This window comes from Chiloscyllium plagiosum, chromosome 51, assembly GCF_004010195.1.
Source record: "Chiloscyllium plagiosum isolate BGI_BamShark_2017 chromosome 51, ASM401019v2, whole genome shotgun sequence".
Taxonomy (NCBI): Eukaryota; Metazoa; Chordata; class Chondrichthyes; order Orectolobiformes; family Hemiscylliidae; genus Chiloscyllium; species Chiloscyllium plagiosum.
Window position 1 is genome coordinate 73,320 of NC_057760.1, and position 23,688 is coordinate 97,007.

Consider the following 23,688-nt stretch of genomic DNA (forward strand, 5'->3'; position numbering starts at 1 on the left):
ATTTTATTGAATGGCAGACAGGATTGCTCTGTTTAATCTCTTCAGCCTAAGTTCTATGTTCCCATAATAACTGCTTCTAGAGTCAACGAGTCATCAAGCACGGAACAGACCCTTCGGTCCAACCAGTCCACATAGGGCAGCACAGTGGCTCAGTGGTTAGCACTGCTGCCTCACAGCACCAGGGTCCCAGGTTCAATTCCCACCCTGGGTGACTGTGTGGAGTTTGCACATTCTCCCCGTGTCTGTGTGGATTTCCTCCGGGTGCTCTGGTTTCCTCCCCTGTCCAAAGATGTGCAGGTCAGGTGAATTAGCCATGCTAAATTGCCTGTAGTGTTAGGTGCATTAGTCAGAGGGGGAATGAGTCTGGGTGAGTTACTCTTCAGAGGGTCGGTGTGGATTGGTTCCACACTCCAATCTAATCAAACGTAATCCCAAATGAAATTAGTCCCACCTGCCTGCTCCTCGCCCATATCCCTCCAAATACTGTCTTATTCATTGCTTATCAAAATGTCTCCTTATAACTCAAAATGTCTTTTAAACATTGTAACTATAACCACATTCACCACTTCCTCAGTTCATTCCAAGGCGAACTGCTCTGTGTTTAAAAAAAAATTCCCCTCCTGTCTTTGTAAACTCTCTTCTTAAAAATATGTCCCCTAATCTTGAAATCTTCCACTCGAGAGAAAAGACACCTACCGTTTATCTTATCTAACCTTCTGATGATTTTTAAAACCTCTACAGGATCACCCCTCTGCGCTCCAGTGAAAAAGGTCCCAACCTAACCACCTTCTCCTTATAACTCAAACACTCCATATGTGGCAACATCCTGGTAAATCTCTTCTGAACGCTCTCCAGCTTAATAGTATCCTGCCTATTTACAGGGAGACCAGAACTGGACACAGTACTCCAGAAGAGGCCTCACTAATGCCCTGTACAACCTCAACATAATGTCCCAGCTCTTATACTCAAAGGTCTGATCAATGAAGGCAAGTGTGCTAAATGCCTTCTTAACCACCCCACCTATATGTGATGCAAACTTGAAACAATTATGTACCTTGAATCCCCAGGTCTCTTGAGTTTCCTCCTGGAAAATGGGATGAGATTAATTTAGGATATCTGGTCAGCGTGGACGAGTTGAACCGAAGGGCCTGTCTCTGTGCTGGACAACTCTATGACACTATAATTATCTATTCCTGCTCCTAGTTCTTGAGTTCTTATGTTATTGAAGAGTAGAAGGAAGAATCAGAAGAGGAAGAACAGCAGAGTTCTGATCTTGCAACCCCCGAATTTTCAGTTTGCCATGCTTCTTGGACCCGCAGTGTGGGAAGCCCAGATCTAAAAGTGTCATAATTTTTTAAAGTCCTCAGTCACATCTCCCCTTGGGTGTGTCTGCTCCCAGTGAAAACAAGCCTGGCCTGACTGGAGATCATCTTTCCTCTCAACTTAGCAGACAATAATTTTTACTAAAAAAAAACTATTGAAGGATTTGAGCTACAGGGAGAGGTTGAATAGGCTGGGGCTGCTTTCCCTGGAGTGTCGGAGGCTGAGGGGTGACCTTTTCAAGGTTTATAAAATCATGAGGGTCATGGATAAGATGAATAGACAAATCATCCAGTACTAGAGGGCATAGGTTTGAGTGAGAGGGGAAAAGATATAAAAGGGACCTAAGAGGCAACCTTTTCACGTAGAGGGTGGTGCATATATGGAATGAGCTGCCAGAGGAAGTAGTGGAGGCTGATACAATGACAACATTTAAAAGGCATCTGGATGGTAACGTGAATAGGAAGGGTTGAGAGGGATATTGGCCAAGTGCCTGCAAATGGGACTAGATTAGGTTGGGATATCTGGTCAGCATGGACGAGTTGGACCGAAGGGTCTGTTTCCATGCTGTACATCTCTATGATTCTGAGTTATTTCTCTTTCTTTCTCCTTCAGTGCCGCCCAACACTTTACAACTGTGTGGGAACAAGCATAAAAAGCGACTCCTTGCGCCAGCAATCAGTTTGACCCTGGAAGGCGATGGGGAGACCACACGCTCCGAGGAAAGGACTCCAGATGAACCAGAAGGGGATTCCTCTGATCTAAATTTAGATGAATTAGATACTCCTTCAGATAGTGAATCATTTGAGTTGCCGGAGAATGGTAATGAATTTGAGTGGGAAGGTAAACAAACCAATCAACTTCTAATCAATACTCTTAATCATCTCCTCTGAACAACTGTCTCCGTTCATTTCCTGTCTCTTTCTCCATTGAGTTAGCTCCATGTTAGCTTGATAGTGACTCTGGTAGCTGCGGCAGCCCCATTTCTCTCATGGTCGAAGGTTGGTTTTCCCCTCCACTCTCAGCAATGCCCCTCTTTCCTGCGCATAGGCTGCCAGAGGGGAGCACAGCATTGCTCCTCGGAGTGTTCACCTCTCCCCTACTTCCTCTGGCGCACATTGGCGGCACGGTGGCTTAGTGGTTAGCGCTGCTGCCTCATGGCGCCAGGGACCTGGGTTCGGGCGACTGTCTGTGTGGAGTTTGCACATTCTCCCTGTGTCTGTGTGGGTTTCCTCCCACAATCCAAAGATGTGCAGGTCAGGTGAATTAGTCATGCTAAGGTGTCCATAGTGTTAGGTGCATTAGATTCGATTCCCTACAGTGTGAAAACAGGCCATTTGGCTCAGCAAGTCCACACTGACCCTCTGAAGAGTAACCCACCCAGACCTGTTTCCATACGGTAGGGAATCAAATCTAATGTCGTTCACCCATTATTGAATTAGGTTGGTGGTGGACGTAGGTTAATCTACTCTACTTCCTGCACTGGCCTTTAGCACTAGAGGATTTGAGTACTGGTGTAAAGAAATTTTACTGCCATCAGATAGAGCTTCAGTGCGATCACACATATACAGGTTTTGTCTCTTTACCAAAGGAAGGATATGCCTCCCATAGAGCAAGTGCACTGAAGGTTTACCAGACTGATACCAGTGATGGCGGTATTGTCTTATGAGCAAAGATAAAAGTGACTGGACCCGTATCCTTTCGGGCTGTTTACTCTCTCGTTCCCACCCTCCTTACAGTATGTGGCCATTTCCATATGGCCATATCTGTGAAACCTCATGTCTATCTCCTTTCCTGTGTGCATTATGGTATTCCATCGTATTAGTTGTAGGTCAGCAAGCAGTGCTCTGTCACCTCAGAGTCAAAAAGGTTCCAGTCTAACTGAAGAAACTGAGGCCCATAAGCCAATATTCCCCTCACAGCATTATCTGATGATGCCATCTTTTAGAATGAGAATCTAAGGCTTGGTTTTGCCCCTTTTGGGCAGATTTAAAACATCCCACAACTGCTACTCGAAGATCATCAGATGCGGGAGGTGGAGGTTCTCCCTGTTTGGTCAATATTTATCTTCAACAACACCAAATCACAGATGATCTGGGCCATTGCCGCCTTGCTGTTTATGAGAACTTGCTGTGCACAAATTGGCTGCTGCATTTCCCACACTACGACAGCTCCTGCTCTTTAGAACATACAATATTACAGCGCAGTACAGGCCCTTTGGCCCTTGATGTTGCCCTTACGTGTGAAACCAATCTGAAGCCCATCTAATCTATACTATTTCACTCTCATCCATATGCCTATCCAATCACCATTTAAATGCCCTTAAAGTTGGCAAGTCTACTACTGTTGCTGGCAGGGTGTTCCATGCCCCTACAACTCTCTGTGTAAAGAAATTATCTCTGACATCTGTCCTATATCTATCACCCCTCAACTTAAAGCTATGTCCCCTTGTGCTAGCCATCGCCATCCAAGGAAAAAGGCTCTCACTGTCCAACCTATATAGCCCTCTGATTATCTTATATGTCTCAATTAAGTCATCTCTCAACCTTCTCTCTGAAAACAGCCTCAGTTCCCTCAGCCTTCCCATGAAAGACCTTCCCTCCATACCAGGCAATATCCTGGTAAATCTCCTCTGAACCCTTTCCAAAGCTTCCACGTCCTTCCCATAATGCAGTGACCAGAACTGTACGCAATACGCCAAGTGCGGCCACACCAGAGTTTTGTACAGCTGCAGCATGACCTCATAGCCTTCCCATGAAAGACCTTCCCTCCATACCAGGCAATATCCTGGTAAATCTCCTCTGAACCCTTTCCAAAGCTTCCACGTTCTTCCCATAATGCAGTGACCAGAACAGTACGCAATACATCAAGTGCGGCCACACCAGAGTTTTGTACAGCTGCAGCATGACCTCATGGTTCCAAAACTCAATCCCTCTACTAATAAAAGCTAACACACCGTATGCCTTCTTAACAACTTTATCAACCTGGGTGGCAACTCTCAAGGATCCATGTACATGGACACCGAGAGCTCTCTGCTCATCTACACTACCAAGAATTTTACCATAAGCCCAGTACTCTGCATTCCTTTCAAAGTGAATCATCTCACACTTTTCCGCATTAAACTCCATTTGCCACCTCTCAGCCAAGCTCTGCAGCTTATCTATGTCCCTCTATAACCTACAACATCCTTCATCCCCATCCACTACTTTACCGATCATAGTGTCATCTGCAAATTTACTAACCCATCCTTCTATGCCTTCATCCAGGTCATTTATAAAAATGACAATCAGCAGTGGACACAAAACAGATCCTTGCGGTACACCACTAGTAACTGAACTCCAAGATATTTCCCATCAATGTCAGCCTGTCTTCTTTCAGCAAGCCAATTTATGATCCAAACTGTTAAATCACCCTCAATCCCATGCCTCCGTACTTTATGCAATAGCCTACCCGTGGGGAACCTTATTAAATGCCTTACTGAAAAACATACACACCAAATCAACCGCTTTACCCTTATCGACCTGTTTGGTCACCTTCTTAAAGAGCTCAATGAGGTTTGTGAGGCATGGGCAAAAGTGAGGACTGCAGATGCTATTCCTGATGAAGGGCTTTTGCCCGAAACGTCGATTCTCCTGCTCCTCCGATGCTGCCTGACCTGCTGTGCTTTTCCAGCACCACTCTGATCTAAACCCTTTGTGAGCCATGATCTACCCTTCACAAAACCAGGTTGACTATCCCTTATCAGCTTATTCCTCTCTAGATGATTATAAATCCTATCTCTTATAACCCTTTCCAACACTTTACCCTTAACCGAAATAAGGCTCACTGGTCTATAATTCCCAGTGTTGTCTCTACTCCCCTTCTTGAACAAGGAAACAACATTTGCTATCCTTCAGTCTTCTGGCACTATTCCTGTAGACAATGACGACAAAAAGACCAAAGCTAAAGGCTCGCCAATCTCCTCCCTGGCATCCCAGAGAATCCTTGAATAAATCCCATTCTGCCCAGGGGTCTTATCTATTTTTACACTTTCCAGAATTGCTAACACCTCCTCATGAACCTCAATCCCACCTAGTCTAGCAGCCTATATCTCAGTATTCTCCTAGACATTATTGTCTTTTTCTAGTGTGAATACTGACAAAGAGTATTCATTTAGTGCTTTCCCTATCTCCTCTGACTCCACACATAAATCCCACTACTATCCTTGATTGGCCCTAATCTTACTCTAGGCATTCTTTTATTCCTGATATACCTATAGAAGGCTTTAGGGTTTTCCTTGATCCTATCTGCCAACGACTTCTCATGTCCCCTCCTGGCTCTTCTGAGCTCTCTCTTTAGGTCTTTCCTGGCTAACTTGTAACTCTTAAGCACCCTAACTGAGCCATCACATCTCATCCTAACATAAGCCACCTTCTTCCTCTTGACAAGAGTTTCAACTTCCTTAGTAAACCACGGCCCCCGCGCTCAACTTCCTCCCTGCCTGACCGGTACATACTTATCAAGGATCCGCAGTGGCTGTTCTTTGAATAAGCTCCACATTTCAATTGTGCCCATCCCCTGTAGTTTCCTTTCCCATCCTTTGCATTCTAAATCTTGTCAAATGGCATCATAATTGCCTTTCCCCACAGCTATAACTCTTGTCCTGCAGTAAATACCTGTCCTTTTCCATCGTTAAAGTAAACATAACCAAATTGTGGACACTTTCACCAAAGTGCTCACCTACCTCCAAATCCAACACGTGGCCAGGTTCATTACCCAGTAACAAATCTAATGTGGCCTTGCCCCTTGTTGGCCTGTCTACGTACTGTTTCAGGAAACCCTCCTGCACACACTGGATAAAAACTGACCCATCTAAAGTACTTGAACTACAGTATTCCCTGTCAATATTTGGAAAGTTAAAGACCCCTATAACAATTACATGGTTACTCTCGCTCCTACTCAGAATTATCTTTGCTATCCTATCCTCTACATCTCTGGAACTATTCAGAGGCTTATAGAAAACTCCCTACAGGGTGACCTCTCCTTTTTGGTTTCTAATCTCAGCCCAGACTACCTCAGTAGATGAGTCCTCAAATGTACTTTCTGCAACCGTAATACTGTCCTTGACTGAGTGTACCCCCCCCCCCCCCTTACAATTTTCTCTATTCTTACTGAATCATCTAAATCCCAGAACCTGCAATAACCATTCCTGTCCCTGCTCTATCCATGTCTCCGTAATGGCCACATCATTGAAATCCCAGTTACCAACCCATGCTGCAAGATCACCTACCTTATTCCAGATGCTCCTGGCATTGAATTAGACACACTTCAAACCAACTTCTGGCTTGCCAGTGCCTTCTTGTGACCTTGAAACCTTAGTTCTGACCTCACTACTCTCAACCTCCTGTACACTCTCCAACTACAGTTTAGGTTCCCATCCCCCTGCTGTATTAGTTTAAACCCACCCGAAGAGCAGTAGCAAATTTCCACTCCAGGATATTGGAACCTCTCTGGTTCAGGTGAAGACCGTCCTGTTTGTAGAGATCCCACCTAACCCAGAAAGAGCCCCAATTATCCAGGAATCCAAAACCCTCCCTTCTGCACCATCCCTGCAACCACGTGTTCAACTCCTCTCTCTCCCTATTCCTCGCTTCGCTTGCACGTGGCACGGGCAACAAACCAGAGATTACAACTCTGTTTTTTCTAGCTCTAAGCTTCCACCCTTGCTCCCTGACTTTCTGCCTTAAATCCCCATCTCTCTTCCTACCTATGTCGTTGTGGAGCACGACCTGGGGCTGCTTCCCCTCTCCCTAAAGGATCCCGAAAACACATACTGAGACATCGCAAACCCTGGCCCTGGGAGGCGTCACACTAACTGTGAGTCTCTTTTGTTCCCACAGAACCTCCTATCTGTCCCTCTAACAATGAAGCCCCAATGACTCTGCTCCTCTTTCCCCTTCCCTTCTGAGCAACAGGGACTGACTCTGTGCCAGAGACCTGGGCCCATTTGCTTTCTCCTGGTAAGTCATTTCCCTCCCCCAGTAGTATCCAAAACTGTATACTTGTTATTGAGGGGAACGGCCACAGGGGTTCCCTGCACTGCTTGCTGGTTCCCTTTCCATCCCCTGATGGTAACCTTCTTTTACCTGAGGTGTGACTACCTCCCTGTAACTCCTCTCAGTAAACTCCTCCGCCTCCCGAATGATCCGAAGTTCATCCAGCTCCAGCTCCAGTTCTCTAACGCGGTTTTTGAGGAGCTGGAGTTGGGTGCACTTCCCACAGATGCAGTCAGCAGGGACACTACTGGTGACCCTTACCTCCCACATTCTGCAGGAGGAACATTCAACTGCCCTAACGTCCATCCCATTATTCTAAATTCCCAACGAGACTACTGAAAAACTAACAAAAAATAAAGGAACTAGTCACCTTACCAATCCAGTGCACATAACCTTTTTATTTGATTAGAGAAGGACAGGTGGGAGACACTACCCGAGTAGCGTTTTGGATAAAGCAACCTCCCAAATATCAAGCCTCACTTACCCAGCAGTCCCATGTCCGCTCCTGCTCAGTGTGTGCTCTACCTGTACATGAGGTGAGCTTTTATCTATTTCAAAAAAACTTTAGCTGCAAAACATGTGACTTACTAACGCAGCTAAATAAGAGGAGAGTGGAGACTGGTAACTGCAAGTTCCCCTCCGAGACACTAACCATCCTGTCTTGGAACTATATTGGTCATTCCTTCACTGTCACTGGGTCAAAATCCTCAGACCTCCTCCCTCCCTTCCTAATGGAACTTGGAGAGTCTCTATACCATTTAGGCTGCAAGAATTCAAGAAAGCAGCCTCACAACCTTCCCAAAGGGCAGCTGATGCTGTTTTAGCCAGTGAAGCCCACATCCCGTAAACCGAGAAAAATGATTCCAAATTCTGTTCTTCTGAGTCAACCCAACAATTGGTAGTATCCAAACAATGTCCATCGTTCTAACTGGAGTCTAAGCAAAATTGATCCCTTCCATCCATTATCAGTAAAATTGATGAGTTGCCTTGTGGGAGTTTGCTGTGCAAAGATCAATTGCTATGTTTCCTTTATTACGATATGTGGATCTCCAAACTGGAGCACTCCATTGGCTATAAAGTGCTCTGGTATCTGCAGCTCCCTCTCACAGCCACCCCTAGTCTTGAAGAAGGGTGACACTCGAAACGTTGACTTCTCCACCTCCTGATGCGGCCTGCTTGGATCCCAGCATCTGCAGTTTTTTATTCTCTAACTAAGTTTGTACCACTGTGAAGTCTCTTTAAAGGATGCCTCCTTTGAAGACGTTCTTTGCCTCCCTCAGATGTGCACTCAGTGAGTCCTTTCTCACTGCCACAGTGCCTTGACCTCTTTAGCCCTCCAGTTCTTTGGCCACATAGTGAAACAAACTCAACCTGTCTTCACTTAACCCCATCTCACCATCATGAACCCCCCACCCCCTTTATCTGCAGCTCCCTTTACACCTATGCCCAGTCCTAAAGAAGGGTTACAGCCGAAATGCTGACTTCTCCACTATCTGATGCTGCCTAGTTTGCTGTATAATTCCAACCTCCTGCTTGGATTCCAGCATCTGCAGTTTTTTTGTCTCCACCTGAGATGTGCTGAGGGCATGTAGGGCTGTGTTTCAAATTCCAATCCATATTAAACTGGTAAATAGAGAGCATGTGCAGAAATTTGGTTTCATTGCTGACCTTTTAGCAGCATTGAAGCTCGACTCTTTTTTTAAAAAATGCCCGTGAGTGTTGGACACAAAGCAGAGATGGTGCGGGAAGGGATGACGTTTGAGTGGGGAAACAGATTTGGTGAGATGGATGCATGATCATTCGCGCACACCAGAGTGAGTGAGTGTTCTGGGGCCACACCATTTTATGAGCCACGGGTAAGCCTCTGACTGCGTATCCTTCATGCAGATTTGTTGATTGTGACTTGATTTGCGTTGTCAATTTCCGTTGTGCCTGCTGTGATTCCCTGCATGCACAGCCAATCATGAACATATTTTGGTGTTCTATATGCCGCACAAACCAATCAAAAGCATTCTTGCACCCATTACTAAGAAGCAACATCTAACCCCCTGATGATTTCCTATTCCATCTTAACTGAAATTTGTCACACTTGGAAATTAGCTTTGATTCTCTCCATTTTGAGATTTAATTGACCAGTTTGTGATTTTTAAAAACGATTCTGTATTCGTCTAGGGGATAAAACAATTCATTCCAAACTCCGGTTTGCTAACTCCTCACTTCCACTCCTCCACTAACATTAATTATAAAGAAAATGCCCTTTAGCTTATTCATCTGGGATTTGTGGGGTGGGGTTTGTTTTTTAGCTTTTGGAGAGCAGCAAACCGAGAGAAGATTAGATATTGACTACAAACTTAGATTAGGAGCTCGAACTTGAAGAACCAGTTCCAGTTCCACCCAGTGAGACAGAGGCAGAATTTCCTGGCCACACCAACATTTTTTAAAATGGTCCTAGTTAATGGAGGAGTTGCATGAAAAGTGGGGAGGGGGGGGGGGGGGGGGGAGTAAATGATTTTTCTTGTCAGTTGTCAAAAATATATTTGGAATGGTTCAAGCCAAGAAAAGCCCAAATAGCTCATTCATACCATTTTCAGAACGGAGTTGACAACCACTCCAGTTCTGTTATGCTCTCCGCCTAAATGCTACTTTCTCTCCACCCTTCCGCAACCTGGCCAGATGATCTGCCCCGGGTGTATCGCTCGTTGTCAGACACTGAGAGTTTCCAGGGACACGTGACGGACGAGGAGACGGAAGACGGAAAGCTATGGCGGGTCTTCCACATCGGAGAGCAGGAATATCGGGTGGACATGGCTGTTGTAGATCCGTACAAGGCAGTCATTTCTCACGGAGGTGAGGCTCCTGGTTTGAGTGTGGGTTAGTTTATTTTCTTGACCGGTCTAAACCGATGTGTCGATGTGTTGGCTGACTGTTAATTTGGTAATGTTCCCAAGACACGAGTTCAGCTCCTACCACCGCGGCTGCATGATTGAGGAGAAGTGGTGACATAGTGATAATTTCAGTAGATTAGTAGAACATAGAACAATAAAACGCAGAACAGGCCCTTCGGCCCTCAATGTTGCACTGACCTGTGAACTATTCTCAGCTCATCCCCCTACACTATCCCAAAATCATCCATGTGCTTATCTAAGGATTGTTTAAATCTCCCTAATGTGGCTAAGTTGACTACATTGGCAGTTAGGGCATTCCACGCCCTCACCATTCTCTGAGTAAAGAAACTGCCTCCGACATCTGTCTTAAATCTATCACCCCTCAATTTGTAGTTATGCTCCCTTGTACAAGCTGACGTCATCATCCTAGGAAAAAGACTTTCACTGTCTATCCTATCTAATCCTCTGATCATCTTGTACGTCTCTACCAAATCCCCCCTTAGCCACCTTCTTGCCAATGAGAACAGACCCAAGTTCTCAGCCTTTCCTCGTAAGACCTTCCCTCCAGACCAGGCAACATCCTGGTAAATCTCCTCTGCACCTTTTCCAATGCTTCCACATCCTTCCCGAAATATGTTGTGGCCATTTCGGAGACATGGATAGAGCAGGATGAGGAATGGAGTCATAGAGATGTACAGCATGAAAACAGATCCTTCGGTCCAACCCGTCCAGGCCGACCAGATATCCCAACCCAATCTAGACCCACCTGAGAGCACCCAGCCCATATCCCTCCAAACCCTTTCTATTCATATACCCATCCAAATGCCTCTTAAATATTGCAATTGTACCAAATCAGTATTTGCTGTGGAAAAGAATATGGAAGATGTAGACTGTAGGGAAATAGATGATGACATCTTGCAAAATGTCCAGATTACAGAGGAGGAAGTGCTGGATGTCTTGAAACGGGTAAAGGTGGATAAATCCCCAGGACCTGATCAGGTGTACCCTAGAACTCTATGGGAAGCAATAGAAATGATTGCTGGGCCTCTTGCTAAGATATTTGTATCATCGATAGTCACAGGTGAGGTGCCGGAAGACTGGAGGTTGGCTAACTGTTTAAGAAGGGTGGTAAGGACAAGCCAGGGAAGTACGGACGAGTGAGCCTGACGTCGAAGGTGGGGAGGTTGTTGGAGGGAATCCTGAGGGACAGGATGTACATGTATTTGGAAAGGCAAGGACTGATTAGGGATAGTCAACATGGCTTTGTGCGTGGGAAATCATGTCTCACAAACTTGATTGAGGTTTTTGAGGAAGTAACAAAGAGGATTGATGAGGCCATAGCGGTAGATGTGATCTATATGGACTTCAGTAAGGCGTTCGACAAGGTTCCCCTTGGAGACTGATTAGCAAGGTTAGATCTCACAGAATACAGGGAGATCTAGACATTTGGATACAAAACTGGCTCAAAGGTAGAAGACAGAGGGTGGTGGTGGAGAGTTGTTTTTCAGATTGGAGGCCTGTGACCAGTATAATTGTGAAGTCTAGACTAATGGAGTGAGGACAAGAGTTCAAATCCCACCATGGAAACCGGTGGAATTTAAAGTGTTAATAAATCTTGGATGTGAAGCAAGTTTCAGTGAAGATAACCATGAATCTATCATTGCTGTGAAAAAAAAAGAAACCCATCTGATTCATTAACGACCTTTGAAAATCATCCATCTTGAACTGATCTGGACAGGAATGGGACTGCAGATTCTCAGAGAGGTTAATTCTTAACTGCCCTTTGAAATGGAGAAAGTGAGGACGGCAGACGCTGGAGATCAGAGCTGAAAATGTGTTGCTGGAAAAGCGCAGCAGGTCAGGCAGCATCCAAGGAACAGGAGAATCGACGTTTCGGGCATAAGCCCTTCTTCCTGAAGAAGGGCTTATGCCCGAAACGTCGATTCTCCTGTTCCTTGGATGCTGCCTGACCTGCTGCGCTTTTCCAGCAACACATTTTCTGCCCTTTGAAATGGGCCTAGGAAGCCCTTCAGTTGTCAAGGTCAATCCAGGATGTGTAGCAATGTTTGCCTGCATGGCAATGGCATGTTTTATTTTTAAAAGCCTCTAACTTGAAGTCTTATAGGATGAAGTGCAGGAGAGACAATAGGTAATAAAGTGAACGGGTCCTAGTCTCCTTCTAGTGAAAACATCTTCTCCACGTCTACTCTATACAGGCCACTTAGTGTTCTGTAACATTCAATCAGAATGCACCCCACTGCTTCTAAACTCCTATCAAGTGCAGACCCAGAATCCCTAACTGCTCCTCATGTAACAAGCCCTTCATCCCCGGGATGATTCTTGTAAATCTTCCCTGGTATCCAGAGCAACCTTCAATTCAACCAACCTGGTAATTTATAAAGATCTCTCAGATGTGGAGAGGTGGGAAAGATGAAAACTCTGACCTGATCAATAATGCTTGCTCTCTTTCTACCAGGTTGCTTTGGGGAGAGTTTAACTGCAATCATTGTGTTTTCCTCATGCTATTTGCCGGAAAGCAGTCTACCTGATTATGAAAGCGTGATGGAAAATCTCTTTAGGTAATGAACTACTTTGTATATCCTGATCTTTAAAAGCCTTCTATTTCGTGCCTTTGATGTGATGTTTGGCTAACTGCACTATTTTGGGAAATTGAGGAACATTATTCCTTGGGAGAAAGATTTTAGATTCCAAGTTGTGCTGGTCAGACTTTCATGGCTGCCACTTGATTGCCATCTGTTATGAAGCAATTTATTCAACCACAGATTTTTACAAAGGACGTTTCAGGACGTCCCAAAACGTTTCACAGCTGTTGAAGCATTTGTTTTTGGAAAGCTCTCACTACTGTAGTGTATTATAGAATCATAGAATCCCTACAGTGTGGAAACAGGACCTTTGGCCCAGTTAGTTCACACCGACCCCTCCAAAGAGTATCCCACCCAAACACATTTCCCTACCCTATTACTCTACATTTACTCCTGACTAATGTACCCAACCTACACATCCCTGAACACAATGGGCAATTTAGCATGGCCAATTTACCTAAACTGCACATCATTGGATAGTGGGAGGAAACCAGAGCACCTGGAGGAAACCCACGCAGAACAGGGGAGACTGTGCAAACTCCACATGGACAGTCACCCGAGGCTGGAATCAAACTGGGGTCCCTGGCGCTGTGAGGCAGCGATGCTAACCACTGAACCCATGCCGCCCCGACAACTGAGCCACCGTGCTGCCATGTAGGGAACATGGCAATCAATTTGCACATGGAAAGTTCCCAGACAGCAACCGTATCTCCTTTTGTATTCACGTGTGATGTCAATTTGAGAATAAACATTAGCCAGGACGCCAGGATCCTTTGTTTAACACCACTGAGAGACAGCACCTCAGACGTGCAGCACTCCTTTAGTTCCACACTAGGAGCGCTGGCCTAGAGTTTAGACTCCAATCCCTAAAGACTAGAACCCACTCTACTTCCTCAGGAGGCTAAGGAAATTTGGCACGTCCGTAAAGACACTTACCAATTTTTCTGGATGCACCATAGAAAGCATTGTATCAGGATGGATCACGGCTTGGTATGCAATTGCTCTGCCCAGGACTGTAAGAAACTACAGAGAGTTGTGAACATAGCCCATTCCATCACGCAGTCCAACCTTCCATCCATTGAATCTATCTATATTTCTCACTGCCTCAGGAAGGCAGCCAACATCATCAAAGACCCATCCCATCCTGGCTATAATCTCTTCCAGCCTCTTCTGTCGGGCTGTAGATACAAAGGCTTAAACACACGTACCAACAGGTTCAAGAACAGCTTCTTTGTCACTGTTATCAGACTTCTGAATAGACCCCTCACATTTCAAATTTAATGTTGACCTTGCTTTTTACAGCTTCTCTCCAGCTTTAACATTGTATTCCTCGCCCTGTTCTATTACCCTTATGCACTTTGTATGTTATGATCCGCTGTACTGCATGTAAAACAAAACTTTGCACTGTACCTAGATACATATGACAATAATAAATCAAATCAAAAATTGCTGAATAATGTTTATGCCCACATCTTGGAGTTTAGCCTCAAGACAGACTGGTTGAGGAGAAGGCAACATTAACAACTGTCTTCAAATTTGGGCTTCTTTATAAATACTTTATTATATATTAAGACTAAATAATACAATACATGGCATTCATAGATATACCAGGCTTTAATTTTTCTATGGTATTGTGGAAAGATTATTCTACAAGTTTTACCACCTAATGCTGGACAATTTACTCCACATGCTTCACTGCATATGTCTTTTTGTTATTCCCTAATGGGACATGGTGTTGCTAGCTGACCAGCATTTATTGCCCTTGCGAAGATGGTTGTCAGCTGGTTTTTTGATTGACTGTAGTCTATGGTGCCACTAGGAAGGGAATTCTAGCAATGTCAATGGGGAGGTGATTCTAGCAATTTTGACCCAGCAACAGTGAAGGAGCGGTGATGTATTTTCAAATCAGTACAGTGAGTGGCACACATATCTGCTACCTTGGCCCTTCTAGATGGAAGTGGTTGTGAGTTTGCAAGACCTTCTGATGTGATGCTACCCACTGAGGCATAACTGGCACCCGATGTAAGAAATATTCTTCAAGCTCGAACATGTGCTCGCTTAAAATCCCGTGTCCCACTATGATAGTTGAGCCAGCATTTATTGCTCATACCTAACTGCCCCTGAGAAGGTGGTGGTGACCTGCCTTCACCTGATGTAAGGACATCTGCAGAGCTTATAGGAATATAGTTCCAGGATGTTGACCCAGTGACTGTGAAGGAACAGCTAAATAGTTTTGAGTCAAAATCGACTCAGTTTTTTCCCTCGCATCGCACTTGCTTCATTGGCAAAATATCTGCACCCTTTCATTCTTGATCCTTTTACAGGCGGCATCAGTTTCTGTCATTGATTTAAAACTGTTAACCTGGTGTAGTGACTTTTAAGTAAGTGACTTAAAAGCTGAGTGCCAAAAAATGAATCGACCCCATTTCACAGAAATGTGACTGTCGTGTTCTGTCCCCACAGGTATGTTATTGGAACTCTGGAATTGCTGGTGGCTGAAAACTATGTTATTGTGTATTTAAACGGTGCCACAACTCGCAATAGAGTGCCATCAATCAGCTGGTTGAAACAGTGTTATCAGACCATTGACCGGAGGTAAGATGCTGCTGCTGTCTGTTGTTAGAACGAATTAACGATTGAAAGTCAACATTAAGTTTATTTTTAAATTGCTAGGAAAGGGAAATTCATGGTAAGGAAGGTTGACTGCCTGAATCATTGCTATGCTGGAAGGTATGGATTTGGGCCATGTAGTCATGGAATCATACAGCATGTAAACACTCTTCAGTCCAACTTGTCCACGCCAACCAGGTATCCTAAACTGAACTAGTCCCATTTAAGGACATAAGAAATAAGAGCAGGAATAACTGGCCCCTCAAGCCTGCTCCACCATTCCGTGGATCGGAGCGGCACGGTGGCTCAGTGGTTAGCACCGCTGCCTCACAGTGCCAGGGACCTGGGTTCGATCCCCCCCCCGCCCCCCTTGGGCGACTGTCTGTGTGGAATTTGCACATTCTCCCCCGTGACTGTGTGGATTTCCATCGGGTGCTCCGGTTTCCTCCCACAGTCCAAAGATGTGCAAGTTAGGGTGGATTGGCCATGCTAAATTTACCATACTGTTCAGAGATGTGTAGGTTAGGTGAAATTTCTCATTGGAAATGCAGGGTTACAAGGAATGCTGCTCAGACGGTCAGTGTGGACTTGTTGGACCAAATGGCCTGTTTCCACATTGCAGGGATTCTAAATGAAAAAAACACAGGGAGCAAGCGTTATTTCTCAACATAAACACTTGTCGAGTTCAGTGTTCTGATTACTATTTTGTTTTGTTGCTACAGGTTACGGAAAAACTTGAAATCTCTGATTGTCGTGCATCCATCGTGGTTCATTAAAGTGATATTAGCTATTACCCGGCCTTTTATAAGGTACAACCTTCCTTTTACCCCACCCATCTTTTCTTGCTCATCTCCTAATTATTCCACAGAAACACGGGGGAGGTTTAATGAGCTTCTCGAGCCTGTCTGTCATTTGATAGAAGTGTGGCTAATCTGTAACTTAATTCTACATTTGCCACCTGTCCCTTTAATATCTTTGGTGAACCTGCCAACTAGAGATTGATAACTGCTTGTAATTTGAGGAACACATTCCAAAATCTCAGTCAATGATCCCAAAAGGAATGCTGCATTGCTGGAAGCACCATCTTTTGAGTGAGATGATGGGACAAATTCCCACAGTCTCTAACCCTTTGCTGTTCCAGGGAGTTTGATGGGAGTATACACTGTTGGCTGCTGTCCCATATTTTACGACAGTGACTCTATTGGTGATGAAACACAATCTCCTGAGATTGTGAACGGTGCTATAAAAATTCAAATTGTTTCATTTCTCTTTTATCTTCCTCCCTCTATCTTTTTTCAGTACTTTTTCTTTCCAGTTTCCTCCCCTCTCCACCTTTCTCTCCATTCCTCCCCGTCTCCTCTTCCCCCTTCTCTTTCACATTCCCTCCATCTTCCCTTTCTGTTTTCTATTTGTTGGGAATTGATTTCCAGACTAATATTTTAAACTGAGGGACCACAATTATGCCAGTTCCATACTTTAGTTCTTGAACTGACTGATGCTGGTGCTAATGCAATGCTCTTTTTCTCTTCTGCAGTTCAAAATTCAGTAGGAAAGTTCGGTTTGTAAATAGTCTTCAGGAGCTCTCACAGTTAATTCCCATGCAACATGTACATATTCCAGAATGCATTAAAACGTAAGTACTGTATAGCTGAAATTGCATTCCATTTATTTACAATTATGTTCCTTATGCATTTTAATATTTACACTGAAAGCATTGTTGCTTTGATCATGTTGGTTTATCTCTGACTGCACAGGACAAAACCAAAACATTTCAATTGGTGAATGTGTTGTTTCAACATTAGTTTGTCAGAAGAAAGTTTGTAATGCGTGATTTGTACAAGTTCACAAACACAAATCTCAAAGGCCCATCGTTTTCAATTTTTAAACATTTTTGTAATCACCCGAATCATGTGTGTATATATTAGTGAAGTTTAACAGGCATTTAGACAGACACATAAACAGGCAGGGAGTAGTAGGACTTGGACCATGTGAGGCAGATTGGATTAGTTTAGAATGGCATGGACATAGGGTCTGAAGGGCCTGTCCTTGTGCTGTACTGTTCTATGTACCTACATTTTTAACAGTAGCTTTGTACAGAATATCTTAGGATTCAGGCAGAGACATCCTCCAGGAGGTTCTGGTTGTACTCATCGTGCAGACTGTGGGGGGTCCCAGGTATGATCCCCATCCATGCTGAAAAACTTAGCTAATCCAGGCATTTTGCCTTGATACTAGTTCTCTGGAAGAAAGTCTAGACTGCAGATGCTGGAGACCAGAGTTGAAAAGTGTGGCGCTGGAAAAGCGCAGCAGGTCAGGCATCCGAGGAGCAGGAGACTCAATGTTTTGAGCATCAGCCCTTCATCAGGAATGTGGGGAATGGGGAAACAGGGCTGAGAGATAGGTAGGGGGATGGGGGATGGTAGCTGGGAAGGTGATAGGTAGATGCAAGTGGGGGGTAATGGTGATAGGTTGGGGGGGAGGGGGAGCAGATAGGTGGGAAGGAAGATGGACAGGTAGGACAGTTCAAGAGGATGGTGCCAAGTTGAAGTGTTCGATCTGGGATGAGATGGGGGGAGAGGAGACAAGGAAAATGGGAAGTCAACGTTGATGCTGTGTAGTTGAAGGGTCCCAACGCAGAAGATGAGGCGTTCTTCCTCCAGTCATCGGGTTGCTTGGATTTAGCCAGTTTTCTGCACGTTTAACATCCCTCAGGGATTGCAATAAGTGTGACTTTCCGCTAATCCTTGCACACAGACTCAATTAGCCTCCATTCCCAAAGGTGGAACAGCCTGGCATCCACTTGACTCTCCTCACACCTCCTCAGTGGGTGAACCACTGGATTGTGACTGGCAGAACTCGACTTTGCAAGAGCTTTTGTATTTGTTCTTGATATGTGTGAATGACTGGGAGAGGACCCAGCTCTCCCAGTGCAATGAAAGTGTACAATGTGGAACTGCAGTCACACATCAGTCATGCAGCGTTAGGGGTGTGAGGGACCCTGAGGGTTTTCTATCAATTTTGCTAGGCTTTCTGGTGCTAGTGTAGATTTTTTTTTACAGTTCAGTTGCACAATGTGTCATGGCAGGATTTGTGTTCATGACCTCTAGGTTGCCAGTCTAATTCCATATTCACCAGACTTCCATACTAGCATCTTATGGCAAGGGAAGAGAACTGGGTTGGCACCCCTATGCTGAGGCAGTGAGAAGGTTGAAGGTACAATCATGGCCCTCCTGGTCAAAGCAGCGATACAGCCCATACGTTTGTCTTCTGTGTAAATGGGTTACTGAGGAGAAGAGTTTCCTCTTCCCAACTACTGCATCTATGCTTACAAGGTGTGAAGATAGCATGTAGCATAGCTGTGAGGCACACCACAGCCAAATGGCCTGACATTGCTTGCTGTTACGGTTCAACAGGTGACTCCAGCAGCAGGCCAGAGAGCAAACAGGGTCTGGCACGACCTTGCAGGCCTTCGGAGAGGACAGGCAGCAAACTGGACACCAGCATTGATTTGGAGCACAAAGATAGGACAGGCCAAAGTGAGAATCTGTCAAAGAAAATGATCACCAGTGGAGGAAAATCTGCCTTCCATACAAAATGCAAATATAGCTTCCACTAAAGAAAATAAATAAGTTATATGTTCTTCACAGGATAGACTCATGAGCACAATATTGTGTACAGTTCCAGTTACCACACTTTTGCCAAGCATGAGATATCAGTAGAAAAGGTGGAGATTTATAAGGGGTTGAGATCTATAAGGATTACTGAATTTTGGTGATGAGGAAGGATTGGATAGGCTGGAGTCCCTTCCTTCGGAACTGAGGAGAGATTTAAATAATGGAAATAAACCTCTATGGTTCCTTTAAAGTGGATAGAAAAGGTCAAAACTAGAAAGAGGCACAGACTTCAGGTAACTAATGGAAGTATTCAGTGAGTTGAGAATTTTTCTTACCCAATGGTGGGGAGGTGAGGTTGAAACTTGTTCCCTGAAGAGATGGTTGAATCAGAGCCCCTCTTCAAACTTAAAACATGCTGTACTCAGAATTGCGTTTGCAGTGACGTAACCTTTTTTTGCATTTATTCAATGGATGTGGGCGTCACTGGCTGGACAAATGTTTATTGCCCAATTGCAATTAAGAGTCAACCACATTGCTGTGGGTCTGGAGTCGCATGTAGGCCAGACCAGGTAAGGATGGCAGATTTCATTCCCTGAAGGATATTAGTGAACCAGATGGATTTTTCCTGATTATTGTTTCATGGTCAGCATTTGACTCTTATTTCCAGATTATTATTGAATTCAAATTCCACCATCTGCCATGATGGGATTCAAACCCAAGTCCCCAGAACATTACCTGGATCTCTGAATTAATAGTCCAGCGGTAATACCAATAGGCCATCACCCACCCAGACTACAGGGTGACAGACCAAAGGTGGGATTAAGCTGATAGCTCTTTCTTGGGCAGCACAGCATGGACCAAATGGCGTACTTCTGCATAATAATTTTCTATGACTGTCAGTACACTAGAGAGGGTGAAGGTTGAAGTGATGAGACCAATCCCAAGTATAAAGGGCAATGACTAAATATAACAGCTAATTGACTTCTACAATCTACAGGGAGAAAGGAAGTATAAATAAAGTATTATCAGAATAATAAATGCATGAAGATAATGTGATACAACAGCTCTTCATCTATGCCTTTCTTACCTTGGGACTTGACTCTTTCAAAGCTCCTTTGGCCAGTCTCCAATTTTCACTCCTATAAAAATTCAAGCTCACCTAAAATTTCACACTAAGTCCCAATTATCATGGTCTCATGTCCTTGTTGCTTGAAATGGACCCTGACCCCAGCAAGGATTCAATTTCTTAAATTCATATCTTTGTTTTCAAATTCCTCCTCATCCTCTCTCCCTGTCTCTACTCTCCTCCGGGTCCTATGACACTCCTTATCTCTGTAACCTCTTTCAGTCCCCTCCTAATCTCAACCTCCAGTCCCTACACCTCTCCCCTATCTGTGTAATTTCCCGTAGCTCTTTGAACCGTCAGAGACACCACCCTTACTCCTCCCCACGACAACTGCCTGGAACCCTCAGCTCAGGGTTTCTCTCTCCCCTGCTTTAAGACGCTCCTTAAAAATCGACCTCATTGACTGAGCTTTTGTCATCTGTCCCTAATATTTACTTATGTATACTTGGAGACAGATGTCAATTAGATATTGACTTTTCAAATTCTATCCAACAGGTGGCAAGTATTCTAAATAATCTTTAGTCAAAAGCAATGAATATTCTGCTGAGTGAATTGAGGAATGTTATAAGTGATTTAAGGAGTTCTGTAATCAGGGAAACAAGTTACAATGGCCTTGAATTTTCTTACAACCATTTTCCTTTCTCCCAAAACAGGCTGGATGCAGAGTTAAATGGAAATTCAGAAAGCTCCTAGAAATCTTCTTATTTTTGTGAGCGTGGGGAATTCTGCTGGATTGCTTTCTATCTAATGTGGAAGAGACATTCTTTGAGTGGCCAACGCAAGTTGACCATGGTGCACAAAATATAAGAACAGCAGAGAGATGTTCAAGACCAGTGTTGCAGACGACATTCAACTTTGAAGTAAATTTCCCTCCGTCACATTCATAACGGCGGACCTTTAAAAGAAAAATTTCTGAATGGACACATGAACTTTAATGACTCAACCATACAGGACTGGGGGGTGATGGGTTCAATTCCCAGCAGGTGCTGAGTTTGTTTGATCCATTGGGTTTTGGGGGACAGGAAAGGGGGGTTTAGGAGAATGAAAAACTGGCCTAGGTTTCTGTTTGCAATCACCAGCTCGAGATTCCAGCTAAGAGCTCGTTTGCAGAAGGTGGATGAGGAGGGAATTAAAACTCCTGCAGTGGTACTCATGCTGCAAATCTGTGCAAAGTGGGTCACCAGGGATGGTTGGAGGAAGATGTTGGCAGCGACAATTAGAATGTGTAGAGCAGGGAGTTAGGGTCCAGGAGAGAGAGTTTTATCAGCAACCTTTGGTGTCCCCTCTCTGCCGTTTCCCAATTGTTGACTGACCAGCAATGGCAATAGGTGGTGTCAACCAGCCTTGATGTTGCCAGGGAGTGTTATCAAGGGTCCATTTACAAGTGATGTTAGGATCAATGTCTGGGATCTGCTTTGGGGATGATGGGGTCAGAGTATGATAGAGTGAGTGTGGAGGGCTTTTTATTTTTGCTGTACTACCTTGTGAAGGGTGAATGCCCTTCCTCTGTGTTTGTCTCACGGTCTTTCAAGTGGTTTTGAGGAGTGCTGGGCCAAGGGAAAACAATCTAATTTGAACTAAAACCAGATGGTTGCGAGTTCAAGATTTGTTAACTCTATTAATGTTTCGCTGAATTGGAAACTTGTATGTTGGAGGCGGGAGAGGGTTTACATTAAGTCTGTTCCCGAGTCAAGAGACTAGTTGCGATATGGGTTTTTCTTTCTATTAAAAAAGTTAAATTAATATCCAAAATAATATGTTTTATATTTTGTTGTGAGAATTTATATTTCCCTTTCTTTTGGGGTTGAACCACTAATCATTCCAATTTTAATGAGACTCAATCACCTAATGCTTAACACAGCACTATTACCCGGTCAACCTGGGCCAGGCGTCTGAGTGCAAGCTACCTATCATATAGCACAGGGTGCATCAGGCCAGTAGAAGGGAGTGTTTTCTTAATATCAAGCAAAGTGCTGCGGATGCTGGTGATATGAAATGAAAAGGAAGCGCTAGAGAAATGCAACAGTGATGGCCTCAGTGGAGAAAGAAACAGAGTTAATGTTTCAAGTGTTTGGAGAAGGGGCTGGGAAATGATGGTACTTATGCTACTTACAAAGGATGATAAGCAATTAGAACAGATGACGGGGGTGTGCAGAGGAAAAGGCAAAGGGACTGCTCACGATGGTAGAGAAGTGATATAGATGCAGAATAGGTGTTAATAGCAGAGAATGGGTCAGCTCTGCCTAGAACAAACTCATCCAAACAAGACACTTGGGATGGGTGGAGAATAAAATCAAAATGGAGAACCGTCTTCAAGTTCTGAAGTTGTGACCTTGAGGTAATGATTTAACATAATAAATAGCTGATTAGCCTAAAAGCCATCACTTTCCAGCACCTTCAGCTCTGACAAAGAGACCTATTGGACGCAAAATGTTAACTCTGTTTTTCTCTCTCTCAGCTGCTGCCAAATCTTCAGTTAGTCTTTATTTAGGAAATATTCTGTCCCTGGGTAGAAGCAGGGAGAGAAGACGTGGTGTTGTTAGCTCATCCCAGAGGGCTCCATCACCATTTGCTAATTATGGCAGTAGCATTAACAGAATCTGCAGAGAGTCTGAGCCCTGTCTTGGCCCCACCCCCAAATCTTTATTAAAAGAGCTTATGACAAGATGATAGGCTTGGGGGGAGGAAAAAAGCCATTAATATTTTATATGTAAAAATAATATATACTTTTAGAAAATCTGGAGAATGTTTTATGTTGAGTAACCCCCCCACTGTCATTTTTATTTTACTACTTGTTTATCTTGTTGATTTTGAAAATGGCACCTGAGTCTCTTAAAGAAAAATGAAAATGAGAGACCTCCTGATCCAATTAGCCTGTTCCACATAAATTCTGAGTTCTTAGACATCCACTTCCTCATCCTGAGTCTCATACCCTTGAGGAGGCAAGGGGTACTGCAGATGGGGCGACCTGGAAGATACCTTTTTGACCGGTTTAGATGGAGAAATTTATTTTCAGGAGACCATTCCAGTGCCTCGTAGCCTCCTAGGCCAACCTGATGATCGCTGTTACCACTGGCTCCATTCAAGTCCAGTGTCTCAAGCTGCCAAAGACCCAGGAAAAGCCAATAGATGGACCTGAAAACCAAGTCTCTTCTTTTAAACAAGCAGCGGGAGATTATTTTGAGTGAGAAATTCTCTCTCAGCTTTTAGTACTCAATTTGTGAGTTACATGTATGTATTTCCTGGGTGTAGTTCTTCCTTCATTACCAGCAAGTATATTTAAGAACATTAAAGTATGTTGTGCTTTTCTTTACATAAACATTATTTTGTTATTGAGAGTATTTCTCACATTTTAAGAATGCACTGGATCAGAAAGAGCTGCATGTCAATATTATATTGCTCTAAAACTGTCTTAGTGATTTAGAAATTCTCTGTCAACAGAATTAAAGATTTGCGATATACTTGGAGTAATAAACATCACAATTATTAATCTTT

General features: G+C 44.1%; 1 protein-coding gene across 4 annotated transcripts in view; it reads left to right on the top strand.

Moving 5' to 3' along the window:
• Positions 1 to 23,688, top strand: part of LOC122544687 (BCL2/adenovirus E1B 19 kDa protein-interacting protein 2-like) — a 69,382-nt gene extending 45,694 nt beyond the window's left edge. For 3 of the 4 annotated variants that reach the window (XM_043683960.1, XM_043683962.1, XM_043683963.1), the window contains exons 4-10: positions 1,936 to 2,163; positions 10,029 to 10,202; positions 12,717 to 12,819; positions 15,307 to 15,438; positions 16,176 to 16,262; positions 16,988 to 17,086; positions 20,847 to 23,688. In XM_043683960.1, the coding sequence (XP_043539895.1) occupies positions 1,936 to 2,163; positions 10,029 to 10,202; positions 12,717 to 12,819; positions 15,307 to 15,438; positions 16,176 to 16,262; positions 16,988 to 17,086; positions 20,847 to 20,886 (863 nt within the window). In that variant the 3' untranslated portion in view covers positions 20,887 to 23,688. The remainder of the gene's footprint in view (positions 1 to 1,935; positions 2,164 to 10,028; positions 10,203 to 12,716; positions 12,820 to 15,306; positions 15,439 to 16,175; positions 16,263 to 16,987; positions 17,087 to 20,846) is intronic. The other variant, XM_043683961.1, reaches the window with a different exon arrangement.